At 40.8% G+C, this 22,296-nt stretch overlaps 1 protein-coding gene across 1 annotated transcript; it reads left to right on the forward strand.

Moving 5' to 3' along the window:
* The first annotated feature begins 443 nt into the window (after positions 1-443).
* zgc:162730 (uncharacterized protein LOC564559 homolog) lies at positions 444-2,682 on the forward strand. Its single transcript, XM_060943232.1, has 2 exons — positions 444-553; positions 754-2,682. The coding sequence occupies exons 1-2, from the start codon at positions 524-526 to the stop codon at positions 1,801-1,803; spliced, it is 1,080 nt and encodes a 359-aa protein (XP_060799215.1). The 5' UTR covers positions 444-523; the 3' UTR covers positions 1,804-2,682.
* Positions 2,683-22,296: the final 19,614 nt, after the last annotated feature.

Below are 22,296 nucleotides of genomic sequence, written 5' to 3' on the forward strand. Positions count from 1 at the left end.
GTCTAATTCATTTTGAAAACAATAGTCTTGACAAGATACTGGTGTGTGTGTGTGTAAGATCATTATAAGGTTTGACAATATGTGAAGGAAACGTAGAAATGGTTTGCTTGGTCGGTTTAACAGTGCAGGGTGACTTGAAAAAATAATCTAGATTCGTTTTTGGATCGTGTTATATGTTGATCTTATACTGGAGAAGTTTCTCAATACACACATGATTACAGCTTACGGTAAACACACACACGAGCACACTCAGGAGCTTTCAGGTTATTAAAACGTTCAGCGAAACTGAAACGTTTTCCTGCTTCTAAATGTATACACACAGTCACTTGATCTCTTTCTCTCTCTCACACACACACACACACACGCACACACGTCACACACACACAGAGGAAGGAGGGTGAAGTAACCCACCCAGTGGTGAGACCATAAATACAGAGCTCAGACTCTCACACGTCACACAGACACACAGCCTGCAGTGCTCCATAACACTCTCACACCAACTCTGACGACTCTACACAGAAGTATGTCGGACATATTCAACGAACAGTTTCGCGTAAGTTACTCATCTGGAGTTCTTTTTCAACTTTTCTCTTCTTTCCTGCCGAGTCGCAGTGTAAGCTCAGACTGAGGTGTTGTCCTCATGCTCTGTTGTTTAGATTAGCTCTCACTTGACCTACGTGGCAGGTTTGCTGATGTTGCTTGTGTTGAGCTGAAAACCGTTTTATTCAAGTTGCTTTTATCTTTTCTCTCCAGAATATACTTCAGATTGGCCTGAATGATGATTTTCCTCAGCGACACCCCAAACCGACAGTGTCCCGTCAACTGTCTTCCTGCTTCTCGCCGAAGAGCCTCAGTTCTGAGAAACTCAGTGAGGACTCGTTCGGCTGGTCATTCGACATATGGAGTGAGAATGTGCCGAAGAAACCGCAGTATCCGTTCAGGTCGGACCGATCCATGAGTCTGACTGACAACTATTTCCCCAACGTCCCCAACAACAAGATGAAGTCTCTTGAACTTCCACCTCCACCTGGATTTCCACCTTTAGCTCCTCAACCTTCAAACCGCTATAAGACTGAGCTGTGTCGAAGTTTCCAAGAGAATGGCAGCTGCAAATATGGTAACAAGTGTCAGTTTGCACATGGTGAGAGTGAGCTCCGAGGCCTTTACCGTCATCCGAAGTACAAAACGGAGGCCTGTCGTACATTCTACAACTTTGGATACTGTCCCTACGGAAGCCGCTGCCACTTTATCCATGAGGAGAAAGTTTTCTCTACTCCAGCATTCAACCAGCAGACCCAAACACCTGCCAGCCAGCAAGCACGAGTTCTTCGCCAAAGTGTAAGCTTTGCTGGTTTCCTCGCCTCTCGCAGTATTTCCCCCCCAGTACCCAGCGAATCCATGGGCTTCAGTCGTGCACCGTCAGTTTCTCCTCCACCAGCTGACATCTTGTCCCCTGCATTCAACGACACAAGCCGTGACATGTTTCCATTCCCACAGATCAGAGGTGAGAGCGATGTCCATACCAGCCTTCTGCTAGCAGAGCCTCCAAAGTCCTCACACTGTGTGTGGGGCCAAGGAACAAACTTTGAGCCGTTGGTAAGCAAGTGTGTCGGGAAGGAGAACCGAAGCAGTCCCTTTGGTTTCAGCCATGCCAGCATGCAGCGCTTCGCCTCTGAAGACTCCCTCTCAGACCATGACAGCTACAGCAGCACAGGAAGCTCCAGTGGCTCTGAATCCCCCACCTTTGAAAATGCAGCCAGCAAACGCCTCACTGTTTTCGCTCGCATGTCTGTTTCCGAGTAATTTTTTAAAATTACTTTTTTAAAGGACGTTTTTAGAAATCATGATCTTTTCCAAAGATTCTTTAATATGACCTAATGACAATTCTTAATAATGTTGTTTATTTATTTACTTTACTTACTGGCTATAGGAAATTTATTTTGATACACACTTGCAGACTAAAGCTATGTATTTGTTTTTTTTTATTGTGTTTATGTACTTTCTACCATTGTGTCTTCCACTCGCTTGCTTTGCTAACAGCAGATATTATCACAGACTTTGGTCAAAGGCATCAGGTGCCATCTTCGTGCTACTGACGTAAGCAGAGCTTGTGTCCGTGCCCATTCCAAACAATCAGTTGACACAAAGAAGATAATTTACAGGCGACTCAACCAGCAATGTGACAAACCTGAAATGATAGCTATTATATGTACTCACTAAGAAATGCACTTTACCTCGACTGGGAGATATGTAGCATTTAACCAAAGCATTATGATCTAGTGTGCCTATTTTATATAAATGGCTTGGATCTTGACAGCCTTTTGGTAAAAAGAAAAAAACTCCCTTTATTATAATTTACACAACAAATGTAAAGCAATGTTTTTTTTAAATTATTTCTTTGTTTTGTTTTGGGTTTTTTTTCCAGACAAGACCAGTCTTGTTTTTTTTTCATCAGGGACTGTAACAATACAGTATTTCTGTAGTTTAAGATGCCTTCATGTGCGTTGTTTTGTAATTGTATAGACTTAACCAATGTATTTATTACGTATTTATTAAAGTAATAGCAATGTATTTTTTACTTATTTATCAACACATGTTGGGGTATGAAAAGTGTTGCAACAAAATGATGGATTCAAGAATAATTTCCCAAAAATTTATTAAATAAATTATGTGGAAAGATAACTTTTTTGGTCTCATTTTTGTCTCAACATGCTGTATGAAGCTCACGGAAAAGAACATTTGAAAATAATGTCAAATAGTCCATCCGTTATCCATAACCACTCATCCTGTGCAGGGTCGTGGGCAAGCTGGAGCCTACTCCAGCTGACTATGGGACACATAGAGACAAACAACCATTCACACACATACAGTCACACCTACGGTCAATTTAGAGCCACCAATTAGCCTAACCTGCATGTCTTTGGACTGTCGGGGAAACCGGAGCACCCGGAGGAAACCCATGCGGACACAGGGAGAACATGCAAACTCTACACAGAAAGGCCCCCTTCGGCCACTGGGCTCAAACCCAGAACCTTCTTCCTGTGAGGCGACAGTGCTAACCACTACACCACCGTGCCGCCCTCTTGTCAGATAGTGTGTATTAGTATTATAATATATTATTACACAGCTCATTTGAATACTAGATTCTGATTGGTCAGTTTTGGTATTCTCCAGTCTATTATTCATTTCTGTAGAACAGACCATTGCTATGGACCATGTCATTAGCAGAAGCAATAAAATCTCATCTCATTTCATTATCTCTAGCCGCTTTATCCTTCTACAGGGTCGCAGGCAAGCTGGAGCCTATCCCAGCTGACTACGGGCGAAAGGCGGGGTACACCCTGGACAAGTCGCCAGGTCATCACAGGGCTGACACATAGACACAGACAACCATTCACACTCACATTCACACCTACGGTCAATTTAGAGTCACCAGTTAACCTAACCTGCATGTCTTTGGACTGTGGGGGAAACCGGAGCACCCGGAGGAAACCCACGCAGACACGGGGAGAACATGCAAACTCCACACAGAAATGCCCTCGCCAGCCATGGGGCTCGAACCCGGACCTTCTTGCTGTGAGGCGACAGCGCTAATCACTACACCACCGTGCCGCCCAGCAATAAAATCATTTATAAATAAATATCTAGTGTGTTGATGTTTTTAGTAAGTAGCCATGTAATAAGTGGGATGAAGTTCAGGTGTCCAGCTCCGATTTGCTCCACTCAAGGTCCTGCATCATCCTGTCTGGGGTTTATTTTGCAATAACGACCCACTTGCTGTAAATAATCCTTTACTCAATGTCCGTTAGAGTGCGACATGTTGGTATCCTCATTCGGGCTGCATAAAAACGTATGTTCTTTACTGTTAGGCATTCTCAACCCCTTCTTTTGGAGCTGTTGGATCAACAAAACAATATATATTAAAATACATATTAATTGAATTAACTAGTCAGTAAAATAGTGTAGTATTAATGTGTTCTCTGAACTAACTTGTTTACTCCTTGTGTTTGTACGTGGTTTTAGGACAAGAATTGCTGGATTAGTGCACAGTGGAAGGCCCCTAATATGAGCTTTTCTTAGAGCAGCCCACATGTCTATCATCACCCTTTCCTGTGTCATCTGTTGCGTATATTTACACTTTACACAATTTCAGTGTTGCTTCAGAACTTCCCTTCTTTGTTGATGTATTTCTTTGTCTTGAACTGGAAATTAAAGTGACAGGTTCCACCAATCACTTAATCATTGACTGCTTTCACACATGGTCCAGAGTTCAGACGTCGGCTCTTTGGACCAGGATCCAGAGTGAAAACACCATTGGAGTGAACTAACAAAACAGCAACACGTCAAATATTCAGAGTAAAAATAGTATTTGTGTGTAGCTTCAAAGCTCCGATCACATTACAGTAGATCAAATTATAACTGAGCCAAAATAAAAAATAATAATAATAATAATAATAAAAATCTGATCAACCCCCCCCCAAAAAAAAGGTCTTAAAGCCTCACTTTAGATTTTGTCCTAATGACGCCAGGAAAGAGTTAAATTCACTTCGCTTATTTAGTTCTTCTTCTTATATGTCAACAGGCACACCGGATGTGTTACCATGACAACAGAGGCAGTCCAGTTAAAGCAAATAAGTAGCCACTGGATGTATTCTGCTTCAGTGGACAAGGGCTCTTATTGTCCCTGACGGGGTAACACACACACACACACACACACACACACACACACACACACACACACACACACACAGCTTTAAGGAACCATAAGGCAGCTGTGTCTCGAAGACATAATAACACTGAGTAAGCAGCCCATAGAGCTCAGTAGATTTTGCCTCTGGATACAGCTGTGTACTGTATGTTCACATCATCCTGGACCACAAATCCATTTCCACTGAGTACAGGACATTCGAAAACGCCCGGTTTGATTAAATGCAGTTTGCTTTATTGTGATTCATCGTAATCCGTCTGACAGCAGAAAGCACACCTGCTGAGAGCTGGGAATAGAGCTTTAAAGAGACTGAATCTTTCACCATTTTATATTTCTTGTATTCTTTATATGAAAGACTGTTCCTGTTCCTCTGAACTCTGTTAATCCCAGACATCTTAAATTATTCAATAACTACTACAAATTACTTGGAACGACGATGACAGGAGTTGAAGATGAAGCTTTAACCTCAGGTGAAAATATACAGAAACCTCACAAGAGGATCATTGGTTTAGAGTCTACAATAATGAAAACAGTGTCTTAATACTGTTACATGTATACTGTAGGAGCATTGACCATATCATCCATATCTCATGTGACCTAATGGTTAAAGTACATATGACGCAGATTTTTTTTTTCTGAATACACCCTGAGATAAGTTCGGCTTCAGTGCTCAGTCATCTCTTTCCCAGTAATTTTTATTAATGTTTAACTGTCTCGAGCTTCCTGTGTTGCACTTTAACCCCACTTGTCTGTTCATAAACCTTTATCTATAGACACTAGAAAGCAAACAACTACAGTGATTGATATGTAACTGGTGTTCTATAATACTGTAATGAAAGAGGAAGACGTTCTGTTTGGTTTATTATCAGAAAGATTTTGTTTCTCAGCTAGCCAAATGCTTGATTCAATTGGTCCACATACATACATATCATATTGGTCAATATATTGTGCTTGCTTCATCACCTGAGTAAAAGTCTAAACAATATGGAGTTAGAGCTGTAGTTACACTTCTTCAAACGCCTTTCCTTTCTGTTCCCTTTTTCAACTGGAGCATGAAAAAGTGGAAGTAGGTCTTATGCTTAAGGGGCATAAAGGAGAATTGCGCAAAGAACTCAGCGTCATGGAAACACGTCTGCTTTCTGTTCTGCCTGCGCAAGGTGCTGTTAAGGCCTGTCAAAGTGCTCAACTGCCAAGAACGCGGAGGACGATGCGGTCAAAAGTATGAGAAAAGCAGGGGGAGATGGTTTAAATAAGAGCCCAGTGCTGCCAAATCCATTGCATGTGTGCTGAAGTATTCTCAGTGTGGGGAAGAAGGAGGGGCGGTTTCCATCCAAAAGGTTACAATCCCATTTAAGCTTCCTGTAAAATTTGACCTATTTTAAGGATTGTTGCTTGACAGTCATATGATTTTATATTATATATGATATCCATAACAGATTTGCGCACTCAAACACCTAGATTGAGAAGGTTCTGTGAATAATCTGTTGTTTCTAGCATGGCCTTGATTCATGGACTTTCCCTGAGATTATTATATAACTGTATTTTAAAATGTCTGTCTTTTTTTTTTCGATCAAAAGCAAGAACGCAGATAAACTCTCCTATATTTACTCGCTGATATACTTGGGATATCTTTCGAACTTTTACTTTTCAGAATAAAAGTAAAAGTAAGAGTTTTCAGAAGGGGATTTTTCCCTCTTCCAGGCTGCGAGGCCACCTCTCTCAGAGTGTTATAGTGCGTCATGATCAGGGAGGCCCTCTCTATCCCAGCCTGCTCAGGCGAGTCCCGCTGGAGGAAAAAAATGCAGCACAGAGTGAGCGTGGCTATAAAAGGAAATTACTTCCACTGCTATGCTTTTGACGTCAGAGCCCAACTATTTCCTTTTTTTCTGTGCAGTTCCTTCTGTTGCCCTGCACTGTGAGACATGGACATTGCTTGTTCCTTCTCCTTTCGCACATGCTGTTCCCTTTATACATAATTACATTAAACAGTGTAATGATGTATATTTATTTCTTTGATCCTTAAAAGGACATTGATGGCGCCTGTTCAAGAGTCAATTTCCATAAAATTACAGATAATCTATTTATACTGTATATTTCTATGGAATGTAAACAAACAGACACAGTATGAACAAAACACTCACGCTGAATGGGGGTTCTTCTGAAAAATGTTTCTACATAGTCAAACACACAGTTACCTGGAATGTCGCTGCTTGCTGGAACATTACACTTTCTCTTCACTGGAACTAAGAGTCCAAACCTATTCCAGCATGATGACATACACAACGCAAGCTCCATGAAGACATGGTGTGTTCAGGTTGGAGTGAAGAACTCGAATGTCCTGCACAGAGCCCTGACTGAACTCAACCCCCACTGAACACCTTTGGGATGAACTGGATCCTCATCACCATCCCGACATCAGTATCTGACCTCACTGAAGAACGCAAATCCCCACAGCCACGCCCCAACATCTAGTAGAAAGCCTTCCCAGAAGAGCGGAGCTCATTATAACTGCTGAAATGAGATGTTCATCAAGAACATATAGGTGTGATGGTTGGGTGTTCGCATACTTTTGGCCATACACTACCGTTCAAAAGTTTGGGGTCACCCAGACAATTTTGTGTTTTCCATGAAAAGTCACGCTTTTATTTACCACCATAAGTTGTAAAATGAATAGAATATATAGTCAAGACATTTTTTCTGGCCATTTTGAGCATTTAATCGACCCCACAAATGTGATGCTCCAGAAACTCAATCTGCTCAAAGGAAGGTCAGTTTTATAGCTTCTCTAAAGAGCGCAACTGTTTTCAGCTGTGCTAACATGATTGTACAAGGGTTTTCTAATCATCCATTAGCCTTCTGAGGCAATGAGCAAACACATTGTACCATTAGAACACTGGAGTGAGAGTTGCTGGAAATGGGCCTCTATACACCTATGGAGATATTGCACCAAAAACCAGACATTTGCAGCTAGAATAGTCATTTACCACATTAGCAATGTATAGAGTGTATTTCTGATTAGTTTGAAGTGATCTTCATTGAAAAGAACAGTGCTTTTCTTTCAAAAATAAGGAAATTTCAAAGTGACCCCAAACTTTTGAATGGTAGTGTATGTGTCTACATAATGTGTTTATTATATAATATATTCTAATATGCTTCTTGATGCAAATATACCCAGAACAGATCAGAATAAAAGTAAATATAATGATGGTAACAATGTTTAACCTCATTAAGGATGCTGCTGTGCATAAATATTTGTTAAACATGAAAATCATTATTTTTATCCTGTACGATTTGGCAGAACTGTTTTCAGATACATCATATGACATGGCACCCCAATCTTCGAAAGGCCTTCATCTTCATATAGCAAGCTAACATGATTGAGTTAGCTGAATAACAGCCAAGAATACATGGATCAATCTCAGAACCAGCAGATGTTGGCTCGCTACCATAAGCCTTAGAGCTACGCAAAGCCTGGGGTAGAGTGGATCAACACTTTCTCATAAAAATTATAAAAAGAGCTTTTTATTGCCTGCTACATAATATTAGTCGTCTGGCTTGGGCGGCTTGCTGTTTGCACTTTTCTGAGCGCACACACACACACCAGACAGAGCAGGCTAACACTATATAAACACAGATAAATGCACTTACTTAACAGTAGGGGAGAGTGGGGTCAGTTGTAATAGCGATTGTACTCAAGGGTATGGTTCACTCCAGTGGTACATTTTTCAGTATAATTAAATCATAGTACTTTTACATTAAAAATAAACTAAACTAAATGTAAAAAAAATAAATATCAATTACTTTTAGAAGGGGCGGCACGGTGGTGTAGTGGTTAGCGCTGTCGCCTCACAGCAAGAAGGTCCGGGTTCGAGCCCCATGGCCGGCGAGGGCCTTTCTGTGTGGAGTTTGCATGTTCTCCCCGTGTCCGCGTGGGTTTCCTCCGGGTGCTCCGGTTTCCCCCACAGTCCAAAGACATGGTGACTCTAAATTGACCGTAGGTGTGAATGTGAGTGTGAATGGTTGTCTGTGTGTCAGCTCTGTGATGACCTGGTGACTTGTCCAGGGTGTACCCCGCCTTTCGCCCGTAGTCAGCTGGGATAGGCTCCAGCTTGCCTGCGACCCTGTAGGACAGGATAAGCAGCTACAGGTAATGGATGGATGGATACTCTTAGAAGGTAAAAAATAATCATGTATTTAATCATGGAACACTGGAAGCACATGTGCACATTTTAAATAACTGAATTTTGAGACCCAATCAAAATGAAGCATTTTCCTAATAAAAGTTGTACACACACACACACACACACACTCACACTTCAGGCACTAAATGTTTCACAGCAGTGTGTGGGACTGGAGTGGGATCAACCTCCCAGACCCAATGCATCAGGTGTCTCCAGTTCTAAATGCTTCAAAGGAAAGTGGGTGATAATAATCTGCGAATTATGTGAGCCAAAACCTGTGGAGATATCAGCATTCACAGTTTCACACCCACTCTGCAGAAACATACACAGGTAACTGATACTGCTTTTCCACTCAGGCAGTTCCAGGGCCGGTTCAGAGCCCATGTCTAATCTTGAACCAGTTTTTTGCGTTTTGAGATGCACAGAACTGGCTCAGTCAGGAAAACCGGTTCCAGAGCAGCACTAACTCTTTGCTGGTCTAGAACCAAAAACCACTTATGTCAGGGGATAGGGGCAGGATTATTGTGACCAATAAGACCAGCTAAAACTTTGTGACCACTTTTTTTTTTTTTAGTGGAGCTAGAGTAGTATCTAGTCTGCTTAATCCAAAGAAGAAGAAGAAGAAAAAGAGAGATGATGCAGTCCAGCACTGTTGTTGTTGCATGACGGGCTAACTGCACCAACATAGTTTGGCTGCCTAGCATGGTGAGCTAACACCACTTGTGGGGCTCGCAGCACTAGCGAGGCTGGCTAGCGGGACCAGCAGTGGCGCTAGAGGCTGGAAAAGCAGATATATCCAGTGACGTAATGACGTGGCTCTATTGTGGCTCTCTACCCCATGGAAAAGCAATCTAGTTCTTAGAAGGTTCACAAGTTGAAACCAGAACTAGCACCTGGTTGGTTTTGGTGGAAAGATGGTATGAGTAAGCTTGACTAGCTAGCTATAGCCTTTGATGATATAAAGTATGAAACTTGTAAAAAAATGTGTCTTTAGGATTCAGTAGCGATTTCCAGTTGCTGCTACAGCTTATAGGTGACACTCAGGTTCATATTCAGTGGCATCATTGCTAGACAATGTAACTGGAACAAATATTTAAAAAAAAAACATGAATTCACTAGTTAACAAACCTCACAAGCTATTGAACCAACAGTATTTGGCTCAGTTGGTGAGCCAGTTCAGTGACCTTTCTTTCGATGCGGTTGATAATCGAGGTGGTGTTCACTTCAGTATAGCTCGCTTGCTTAGTTAACATAAGAACACAATTGAAAGAGACCTTTTTTCAATTAGTTGTGTCAATTTTTGTGGATACTGCCTCATAGAAACAGAACAAGGCAGTAGCCACTATGTCATTGTGTTGTAAGAATGTAAGAATGAGTGTAAACAATAGCGCACTGCACATGCCCATAAGTATTACAATCACCAAAACGGCAAATTGTGATCTTGCGATACAAACAGTTGATCTCGCGTTATCAAAGGTACACAAGAACGAGTGGCGAAGCCATTATGTCATCGTGTTGTATGAATGTAAGAATGAGTGTAACAATAGTGACACTTCATAACCAATCAGCACTTATCCTGATCAAGTTCGATTACCCGTTCTACTTCTTGATAAACTTCGGAACCAATCAGAACCAGAAATGAAATAAGAGAAACCTCGTTATAACTTCGTAGTATCGGAAGATAATCGGCAGATAAAAAGATAAACGAAATTCACCTCATGGTTCACCAAGGCTACTGATTCGATATCAAGTAAGTGGTGTTTATTTTAAGAAAATTTACCTGGTGATTATCACAGCTTTTGTTTGGTCCTTCTGAAAGGTCAAATGAAAGGTTTTGGAAGTTTTTTTTAGCTTTTTGGCAGACAGATTGAGAAGCCGATATCAAACTTCTGCTATTCACTTGAATTTTTGTTTATTTTTTTTATTTTAGAGTCTTTACAGTACACTTGTGAAACAAAATGTGCTCATTAGTCCTAAATAATGCTTCTAAGACAATTCATGAACAAATACTTTCTTACTATTTTGAAAATAGATATAGTTCACAGCACTGTATTTTGGACAAAACACAGTAAACAAAATTGGGAACCAAAATACTACAAGCCCTGATGCTGCTCGCAGCTGGGTGATGCTTGCAAGAGATGAGGAGAGTATCACTGATAACATGTATATATGCTATGTTTATTGTATGGACATGGGATCAGAAAGCAATTTTATTTATAAGCAGTAGCCACGTGTACCCATAGGGTACCTATTTTATACATATGCAAAACGGGTCAGCCACAATCAGATGTACCTACTTGTTTGAGATCATGTAACACTATGTAACAGCCTTCTATTTATGTTTATTAAACTATTTCATATGTTGTAATGGTGGACTATCATTGCCAGTGTATGACGTTTCAAAGCCAGATCATAATTTACCACCACTGAATCCATGTTTCAGTTTTTTTTAATCAGACAAACTCTTCATATTGCACATTTTCACCATGTAACGCATGTTCATTTGATTTAATACCCCAGAATGCATCATTGCTGCTTAAACTTGGCAATAATTTGTCAAACACTAACTGTTTTAGTAAATCAGCAGATTTTTGAGGAACAAATTGACAGCTGAATCACGGAATTCCGATAAAAATGAAATCTTTCACAATAGTTTTGTCAGTGGGGGGTGCTGAACCTAATTTGTTTTCTTTGTCACTGCAAAGTTGAAAATGGCCTGAGAAATCTTATTTAATGCATTTTAATAAACACTTTAAATTAAATACAGACATTTTATGTAGTATGTGATATGATTTGATACAAAAACCTTGTTGCTGGGGGCATATGTTTGCAAAATTCACATGCCAAAGATTTTGCGTGTCATTTCCGTTGTTTTCTGTAGTGTCCGTAACGGTCTTGCTGTAACAGAATGCTGCAGAATTTTTTACCATTTTTGGTGATTATGACATGCATTGGTCCTGTTGGCCTCATGTAGGGCTCTAGTTACATATTCATACGTCTTTAGTTGTTATATTAATAGATATATTTGCAATATGTAGTGTCCGTAACGGGTGTAGTGTCCGTAACGCCAAATTGATATTTTGGTAAAGCCAGTTAATTGAGACTTCTTGACAAATTTAAATGAAACCTTCATGTGAGAATGACACAAATTAATCATATTCTTCTCTCAAAGTTGTAATTGATTGAATTAAGACCCCACAGGCCAACTATCTGAACACTAAATTATTATAATCAAGATGTTACCAAGACATATTTTGATCATTCAAGATACAGCCCTGGCTTGTTAATAACATATTTTTTTACATAATGTGCTTTTTAACACTTTTGTTTTTGAGACGGCTATTCATGTACAGTTGAACCTCGTTTGAGTGGCCTCCCCTATTGCCGGCCAAAAGTGGCCTTATAATGTAATGTCTGTAACGTCAACAACCTAGCAGAATGGGGCATGTATAAAATGAGGTATATTTTCAAAACGGAAAGAGAATGCTACATGCAATTTTAGGTATGGGACCCCAATATGTTCAAGCCCATAATATCACAGTTTTGACCATTTGGGGTAACCTTGGGTTTTTTGTTATTTTGGAACCTATAAGGTCTATCTGATCTTGGCTGACCCGAAAAGTAATTTGTAAAGCAGTTCCTCAAGTAGGTTTTCACCAGATGACTCTTAGTTCTCCGAGTTTCCTGGTGACCACTTTTACGTTTGCTCAAGGGAATTGCTGAGTGAATTGCTATAATTATTACTGAATTACTGAGGCATGATAGTAATATTCTTCATCGGGAGAATAATTTGACATAAGTGCTCATTTTGTATGGAAAAAGAAACCAGCTTTCATCATTGCCCTGTTGAATATGTTTGTGTGACTGATAGTTCCCAATGCTAAGCTGGTTCACTCGTGTGGGGGTCAGTAACAATGCTACTAATACAGTCCAAGTATTCAAAATATTTAACAAAACACAGAAGAGATTCCACTTCCTTGTAAAATGGTTTCCTTCCTGGAAGTATTTGTGCCATAAGGAAGAAGTTAAATGAACCAATTGTCCTCGTGCATAAAGAAAGTGGTTCATCTGGTGCAAACACTGTACAATTATACAAGTGTTCTTTACTGTACAACAAAATAGGACTCTCACAGAGTTAATGGATTAAGATGGTACAACTGACCCCAGAGGGATTTTTAAGTGAAGCAGTATACAGTCAAAGTCAGAAGAGAAGGATCAACAGCAACAAAGCACAGTAGTTCATGATTAAGTGCTTTAGATGGAAACTTCATACACTGATCATTGTGTAGTCAGTAAAACTTGACGAATGTTAAAAATGAAACTAGATGGAATGAGTGGAATGAGTACCTGCTGGGCAAGATGCACATTCAGAATATTCTGGTGATCTCAGAAGAATTGCCACTTGTTCCTTGAAATCTGCAGGGCAAGCAATGTTGGGAAGAACCATACTGCAGGACCATATGTGAAAAGTGTAGCGTTTGAGACTAAAGCCATGGTGGTACTTCCTGGTGCCACTCACTCTCTAACACACATTGTGATTGCAATAACAGTCACTCAGGATGCACTCAACAGTAATGCTTGCTGATAGGCAGCGGTGGTCTGTGAGCAGAGATTTTTCTGGGGCGGGACAACATTAATAACTTGACATAACAAACAAAATGAATGAAATGAAGAGTTGACAAAACACAGTCATCCAGAATGCAGTCCAGCAGTCTTGTTTTGAGCAGATGGACTGTAGATGGACTTGTGTTTCACTGTGTTCTGTACTGCTCCTCAAAATCCTGTCATATTGTATAATCAGATTTCTATAAAGCTGCTCTGTGACAATGTCCACTGGTAAAAGCTCTAAATAAAGAAAAATTTACTTGGATTAACTGTCCTGTCCGCTGCTCGTCCCTGTAGCATGGGGGCCTCTATTAATCATTGTTGTACTTCCCATTTTAGCACAAATTGCAAAAATCCCATGGAACCTAAGCTGAGCAGTACTTTATAAGCAATTAGTTGCATTTTCTCTGCAGAATTCTTTTTCGGTGAATGTAGTGTGGTGATAAATTAAGGGTAATTTGGTCAAAAATATCTGGTTCCTGGCAGCACGGTGGTGTAGTGGTTAGCACTGTCACCTCACAGCAAGAAGGTTCTGGGTTCGAGCCCAGTGGCTGACGGGGCCTTTCTGTATGGAGTTTGCATGTTCTCCCCGTGTCTGTGTGGGTTTCCTCCGGGTGATCCGGTTTCCTCCCACAATCCAAAGACATACAGGTTAGGCTAACTGGTGGCTCTAAATTGACCGTAGGTGTGAATGTGAGTGTGTGTGAATGGTTGTTTGTCTCTATGTGTCAACCCTGTGATGATCTGGTGACTTGTCCAGGATGTACCCCGCCTCTCGTCCATAGTCAGCTGGGATAGGCTCCAGCTTGCCTGCGACCCTGCACAGGATAAACAGTTACAGATGATGGATGGATGGATATCTGGTTCCTGTAAGGATTCAAGTTGCTGAAATGTGGACAAACTGAAGCTTGTTTATGCACCTATTGGAATGTCTGGAGAGCAAGAGGTATGAGCTCGTTCTTCTGCATACTGAAATGCTAACATTGGCATGAACATTTTTTTCCTGCATCTGATAATAAAAATGCATGTTTCTAAAATATAAAGACTACACTGAGTAATGAGCTTCAAACAAAAGACTAGCATCAGCAATTATCCCAAGGTCTTTAGCTGCTGCACAGGATGCAACTCAAAGGCCATCAAAAGTCACTACATAATTGGAAAGCTGATTTCTTGCTGTCTATGGACATAATAGAATGACCAAAGTGTGATGGATATCATCCTGCTCTCAAAGACCAGACTTGCTCTCAAAGGTGGCCCAATTTTCAATGCAACCCACATTGTTTTGTTAACACCACTTGAGTTTACTAGCTACATACTATACACGGGGTGGGGTCACATACTAATGCATGGTACATCACCTTTGCAATATTACCAATATTTATATCTCACTGATAAGAACTACATTATTAGCACATACAAGGATGACTATTTTAGAAAACCCAAGCTTGCCTAATACCCTATGATGACCCAGTGTATCAAACACCCTGACTCCCAGTATATCGCTAACTCTAGCTCCTGTTGCCCCCAAAGGCCTGGCTAGATTCATGTGTTATAAAATAGGGTCTCCTATAAACTTCTTCATAATCTTCCTATCGCTTTTGATTTACTGACTGGGGCAAAACCCTTGCACACACAAATCGAAGAGGAGCGATAATCCCATTTGGAGGCAGGGGGCATAGCTTTAGATTTGGATTTGCGACTTTTCCAATTAGTTGATGTGAGGATCCTCATGCAGAGGTGTTGGTTCACTGTCTCTACCTAAGGCAACCAGAACTTCCTCTAATGACTCACAGTGTCTCACAGTTTTATTATTACTTGCTTTCAAAAAACCCACAGAATTTGAAAGTGAAACGAATTGTCACCCAGGGTCCTGTCGTTGGGGAGTAGCCTGTGCTGAGTGCACAGTAGCTAAAATTATAGCAAGGGTTTATGTGTGAAACACCAGACCTGCCTGATTCATCTGACGCTCTTCTCCTTGAAGCATTCTGCACCCATGACCCACCTTCTATTGCTGTGAATGGTCTCACTTGGATATCCTTGGTGATGAAGGACAGGTTCCTTTCTTGAGTCTGGTTCCTTTTAAGGTTTCTTCTCATGTTAGCTCTGGGGAGGGGAGGGGGGGTTGGCTGGTGGTAGAAAGCATCATATAAACTCATCAGGGTCACACAGGATCCAATCCTGGGAACACTGGATGAGGCAAGAATACTCCTTGGATAGGTCAAGAGTCCACTGCAGGGCATCATGCACACTCATTCACACCTTGGGGCAAGTTAGAGTAACTATTTCACCTACAAGCATGTTTCAGGGGGATCCCAAAGGAATCCTACACAGACACAGACAGAAAACAAAGTTGGATCAGCTGTTCCATGGCACTTGTGGACCGGTCCACAAGGCATGCTTCATCGTGGAAAGGATCCCTCGCTTAGTCAAACTTGGACATGTCCAAATCCAGAAGATCCAGGAGCTTCTCAGATGATCACGCAAGGCTTTTCTGAGGCAGTTGAACATCATAGGACTTCTATTAACAGTATTATCATACTGAACATTCCATTTTCTTTTCAACACATTTAGTACTGTCGCATCTATATGACTGTAATCCCACTATATGGCATCACCCAGAAGAAGGTGGGTTCCCTCTTGAGTCTGGTCTCTCAGGGTTTTTTTTTTTTTACCCTTGCCACGGTCACCACTGGTCCACACTGCTCATCAGGGAGCTATACTCACTGACCATTTTATTCGGAACACCTGTACATCTGCCCATTCATGCAATTATCCAATCAACTAATAGCGTGAGTGCAGCAGAATGCATATGAGCATGCAGATATAGATCAAATCTGTTAATGCAGTTACTGAGCTGCAGAATCTTTTTGTTTTCTTTACATTTATAGCAAATGACAGAAATTCTTCACTTGGTTCATAAAGTCCATATGGCAGATGGTGAAAATTTGCTGATCAAATTATTGAGGCGTTGCTGACGACTTGGCATAAAAGTACAAAATGCAGCCATGCAGTCCGATGGAAATTGTCTGCGTTCCAGGTAGTCAGACAAAACATCAAACATTGCTTGGGCCATCTAATACCCAAGAAGTTGCAGAGAATTGAAACTAGGCTGGAGATGTCAAAGTCAAACCTACACTATATGACCAAAAGTATGTGGACATACGATCATCACATCCATGATTGGTTTTTCCCCACACTTTTGCCACAAAGTTGGAAGCTTGCAGTTATCTGGAATGTCTGTGTGTTGCAGTATTAAAATTTGTTTTGTTCGGAACTAATGCTTGGTTCACACATTGGCGTTTCAGCCTTGCATATGTACGGCGTATCAGGATACGTGGCAGTAAGAAAGGAACGTCACAGCATTGCCAGCTTAAGTAGCTAATACTCTAGGATGCGTAACAGGATCTCCTTGTATGCCAGGGTGCGGCGTATTTTTAAGTCCACACTTAAAAATCCGTAGCACATACATAGCAGCTTTGATACGCCACACATACATCACGTGTACGCCATTAAAACGAAAGCTACGCAGCAGTGACGCAGTGGGAACATTGCTTGAACACTTATTATGCCGTGCAAATGCTTTAGTTGACATGTGTCTGATGAAGCTGGCTCTGGGGCTGGCTGGGTGGATGCGGCTGATGTCTTCCCTCTTCCCTTGCCCTTCTTGGGTCCTGACTTCTTCGTTGGCATGATGCTTTCTTGACTGTGACGAATGACAACTGCCGCAGATACGCCACAGGTACGCAGCAACAATGTCAGACGTAAGAACGAAATGCCATGCCAATGAAATCAATGAAACAGTTACGCCGCAGCAATGCATCATACGCCACGCATACGCCTCAGTACACCATAACTTTACATGCCTTGAACCCCATACAAACCCTAGATACACCACAGGAATGCCACAGAAATGTCACATATATGCTGTGTACGTCACAGGACTTGAATTTTGGACAAAATACGCCTCATTTCTTGGCGTTTGACCCACACGCCGCTTACATGGCAAGATACGAGACAGCATGATAGTAGCCTAAGGACTTTCGCCCAAACTTGTACCAAAGTGTCAATGCCCTTGTGCACAAAGTAAGGTCAATGAAGACAGGTTGTGGAACAATCTGGAGTCCTGACCTCCCAGTGAAAGATGCTTTCATTGCATTCTCGTTAAATGTCATATACTACCTATTCAGTTTGTCTCATTCTCTTTTAGCTTGCCCAAATGCTCCTTGGAAGTTGTCTCAAGGTGTCTTCTGGGTCGTATTGAGACTATATCAACATAGGGCAGACGCTTTGGTTTTTTTTTCCTTGTAAATCCATACTGAAGAATTGATCATCATATTGCTGTGCTTGTTCATGCTTTGGGCTTTCGACACCTGTCTCATTGGAAGATGACAAGGTGGAGGAAGGTAGAAAAACAACCCTCTCCATTTCTTTTTGTCATATTTTAAGCTAAAATGGTTGGGCATTCTTTACTTGCTCTAAAGAGTATGAAATAAAGTGCTGATGGATTTCATAAGTGTAAGAGAAGCTCCAAATTAAATAAATACAGTATATACTGTATACACACATACACTCACTCTTTAATAGGAACAACTGTACCTTCGACTGCAATTGTTCATTCATGGTATTTATAGTAGCAGCGCAATGTATAAACTCATTCATATACAGGTTACAGACATCAGAAGGGGAAAATGTGATCTTGATTATTTGCATGGCTGTTGAAGCGACAGAGTCTGGTTTGACTGCTGATTTCCTGGGATTTTTACAAACAATAGTCAATGGATTTTTCACAGAATGATGCAAAAAAAAAAATCTAGTGAGCAGCAGTTCTGCAAGTAAAGATGCCAGAGCGGTCAGAGGAGAAGGCCGATTTAAAGTGCCTCAGTAATTCAAAGAACTTCTCTTTACGCCCATGGTGAGCAGTAAAACATCTCAAAATGCACAACACGGACAGCATAATGAACCTTGAGGTGGATGGGCTAGTCAAGTGGCAGTTAACATGCTCCAATGTTATCTTTAGCAGCTTGGACCAGGGTGGCAGTCCAGTCATTTGGCATTATCCAGCCGGGACTTGCACTGGCAACCCCTGCTGCACTTTCCCTCCCCTGTGCCTTGTCCGATAGTCTTACCCAGAGAGTTGTGATGGGTTACGTGACCATTCAAGGCAAGTGTATGGTGCCTGATTATGTTCAGGAAAGGTTCTTCTTTGCCTTCATGGGTGATGATGGTCTGCCTGAAGTACATCAGCGTTTGTCATGTGTCCTTTGGACTAAATGTGCAGGAGCTTCCTGTATCACTTGTACTCAAGTTGCTTCTCAGTCTCGGCCATGAGCGTCCAGCTCTCATACAAGAGAATGGAAACCAACAACAACTTGATTTGAGCCTGAATTTCCTTGCTTGCAATTCCAGATGGGGTTCAGTCTTATCATGACAGAAGAAGCCTGTTTTTGGACCACAGGTACTTGAAAGTGGGTGGCACTGTTGCCTCACAGCAAGAAGGTTCTGGGTTCTAGCCCAGTGGCTAACAGAAACCTTTCTGTGTGGATTCTGCATGTTCTCCCTGTGTCTGCGTGGGTTTCCGTCAGGTACTCCGGTTTCCCCCACAGTCCAAAGACATGCAGGTTAGGTTAACTGGTGGCTCTAAATTGACCGTAGGTGTGAATGTGAGTGTGAATGGTTGTCTGTGTCTATGTGTCAGCCCTGCAATGATCTGGCGACTTGTCCAGGGTGTACCCTGCCTCTCACCCATAGTCGGCTGGGATAGACTCCAGCTTGCCCGCAACCCTGCACAGGATAAGCGGTTACGTATAATAGATGGATGGATGGGATGGTACTTGAAAGTCCACTTCTTCAAGCCCCTGTCTGTACATTGTGATGTTTAATTGAGATGAAGTGATGGATTATTAAATATTGGGGGAAATATCCAACATCCTGACTGTGGTTCTCAATTCAAGTCATGTATACACCTCTTTATTCTTCTACTCTGGGCTTTCCATGTTTTTTTTTTGTTTGTTTGAATGCTTTTTTTTTATTTAAACAATTTTCAGTTACATTTTGCACTCAAACATTTTTCCAATAGTTGTTCATATTTCCAAATCAAAACCATATTTATTCTTTGTGAGACTCTTACAGATCGGGAATCTTCTAACATCGACACATTCCAGGCATGAACTCTGCGTCATTACAGAAATATAACCCCATGTAAACAGCTATGGCAAGTGACATCCTTAAGTGTTTAACTATTTGTTCTTAATTTGCTGTAGTTTGTTCATCAGTTATGTTTGGTCCAATAGCTTATTTTTACTCAAACACCACATACAAGCTACATTCCCTTAGCTCAGGCCCTGCAAAAATAAAAAATAAAATAAAATAAAAATAAGAATCCCACTCTGGGCCCTGCAGACTCCTCGAGATGGCCGTGGTACAGTGTCAGAATAGTGCCAAATGGCCAGTCTTCAAACATGTAATTATAATTCTGTTTTTGTTGAGTCTGAAATAATTTCTGACTGGTGTATTTTGAAACACTACACATGACACAGCAGTGTACCAGCAAGTAACAATCCCTCTTTTTAAACCTGTGTGGTCAAGTTGGATATTTGAACAGGTGTGTGACTTTTGAGAGGGAAGTATGAAGAGAAGTGTGGTTTGAATCGACCACTTAGACCTCCTCCCCAGATGGACCAGGCATTTTTGGAAATCTATGTTAGCAAATTTTTCATGCCTTGAGTGGAAAACAGCCCATCCTTTAAAACAACAAGAAGAAAGGATGAATTTGAACATTTTAAAAGACCACACTATACAATAGATCTGAACATTCAAAAGAAATGGAAAACGCTGCATGATGGTTTGATTTACACTGAATTTGTAGTTGTTTAACTTTGAGGAATATTAAAATATAATTTCAGTAGCTGCTAATCTTGTTCAACACGTGTATAACCTTCATTTTAAACAGTAAATGTAAATTCAGTGGATATTTTTTTTCTAAAAATAGCTTATAGTATAGCCAAGTGTATACAAATAACAATGTAAATGCATGACCTTATACAGTTGTGGTCAGAAGTTTACATATAGTGACATGAATGTCATCTTGGATATGAATGTCATGGCAGTATTTGGGCTTTCAGTAATTTCTTTGAACTGTTCTTTTTTCTGTGGCAGAATGATTGTACAGCATACAGCTTTAATAAAAAAACACTAGAATTTGGTGCACAAGTTTTAATTTTCTTTGGGTTTTCTGAAATCAACACAGGGTCAAAAAATTTACATACGCTCACTTAGATTATGAATTCAGAGGTGCTAAAACTTCCAAAATGTCTCTTATCTTGCCAAGGCCGAGGTCTCTTAACTTCCTGTTTGTGATCATGATTGACTACAGCTGGTAGCTTCTCTGTGCCTTCATAAAAAGGGTTTGTTTACAGCACTCATTGGATTGACCAACACACAATACAATGAGAAAGTGCAAGGAGCTCAGTGCAGATCTGAGAAAGAGGATCGCAGATATACACAACTCCAGAATGTCTCTTGGAGCCATTTCTAAACAACTGTAAATTCCAAGATCATTTCAAACAATTGTATCCAAGTTATTGTGAGGTGTAGTCACTTTGCCAAGCCACTTTGCTTCAAGAAAACCCAAACTGTCACCCTCAGCTGAAAGGAAATTGGTTTGGATGGTCAGGAACAACCTGGGAACCACCATGGCACAGCCCTGCCATGAACCGGAAGCTAATGGATCACTGTCTACAGTTCAGATCACCATGGACTAAGAGACTGCTATCCAAGAAATAACCCCCTGCTCCAAAACTGACACCTTCAAGCTTAACTAAGGTTTGAAGCTGACCACACAGACAAAGAAAAAGCCTTCTGGAGGAAAGCTGTATGGTCAGATAAGACAAAGATTGAGTTGTTTGGCCACAACGACCACCATGTACAGAGGGACACTGTACCAGCTGGTGGTGGTGGTAGGATCATCATGCTCTGAGGCTGTTTTACTGCCAGTGGAACTGGTTTGTTGCATAAAGTGGATAGAATAATGAAGAACAAGGACTACCTCAGAATTCTTCAGCATAAACCATCAGAAACTTGAACACAACTTGGGAGTTACAACAGGATAATGAACCCAAACAGGCATCAGAGCTGGTTGTGGAGGATAAAGCAGGCTAACTTTAAGCTTAAAACAAGTCCTGACTTCAACCCTATTGAAAATATATGGACCGTGCTTATAAGTCGAGTCCATGCCAAGAAAAAAAAAAATTTAATTGAACTCTACCAATTCTACCATGAAGAGTCGTGAAATATCCAACCAGAATTCTGTCAGAAGCTTCATGGTAAACAAAAACATTTAGTCAAGGTGAATTTTGTGAAGAGATATTTTACCCAAATATTAGGTGTATTGTATGTAAATTTTTGACCCTGTATGTATAATTTTGACCCTGTGTTGATTTCAGAAAACCCAAAGAAAATTAAAACTTGTGCACCAAATTCTAGTGTTTTTTTTTTATTAAAGCTGTATGCTGTACAATCATTCTGCCACAGAAAAAGAACTGTTCAGAGAAATTACTGAAAGCCCAAATATTGCCATGACATTCATACCCAAGATGACATTCATGTCACTGTATGCAAACTTCTGACCACAACTGTACATATACAGTAAGTCTTTATAGGAAATTTAGATCATTAGATTGAATTTAGAGAATAAACTGATACTTTATTATGAGAATGAAATCTATTAGGTCTATTAAAAACTTGTGAAAGGACTGAGTGAACCTTTGAGGTTGATGGAAAAATAAAGGGAAACAATCACTTCTT

Source organism: Neoarius graeffei, chromosome 16 (assembly GCF_027579695.1).
Source record: "Neoarius graeffei isolate fNeoGra1 chromosome 16, fNeoGra1.pri, whole genome shotgun sequence".
Classification (NCBI taxonomy): Eukaryota; Metazoa; Chordata; class Actinopteri; order Siluriformes; family Ariidae; genus Neoarius; species Neoarius graeffei.

What these genes read in the sequence shown, in the direction of transcription:
- zgc:162730 (XM_060943232.1), top strand. Translation starts at nt 524, where the DNA reads ATGTCGGACATATTCAACGAACAGTTTCGC. An exon ending in TATTCAACGAACAGTTTCGC is followed by an intron (nt 554 to 753) that starts GTAAGTTACTCA and finishes TTTTCTCTCCAG; the next exon opens with AATATACTTCAGATTGGCCT.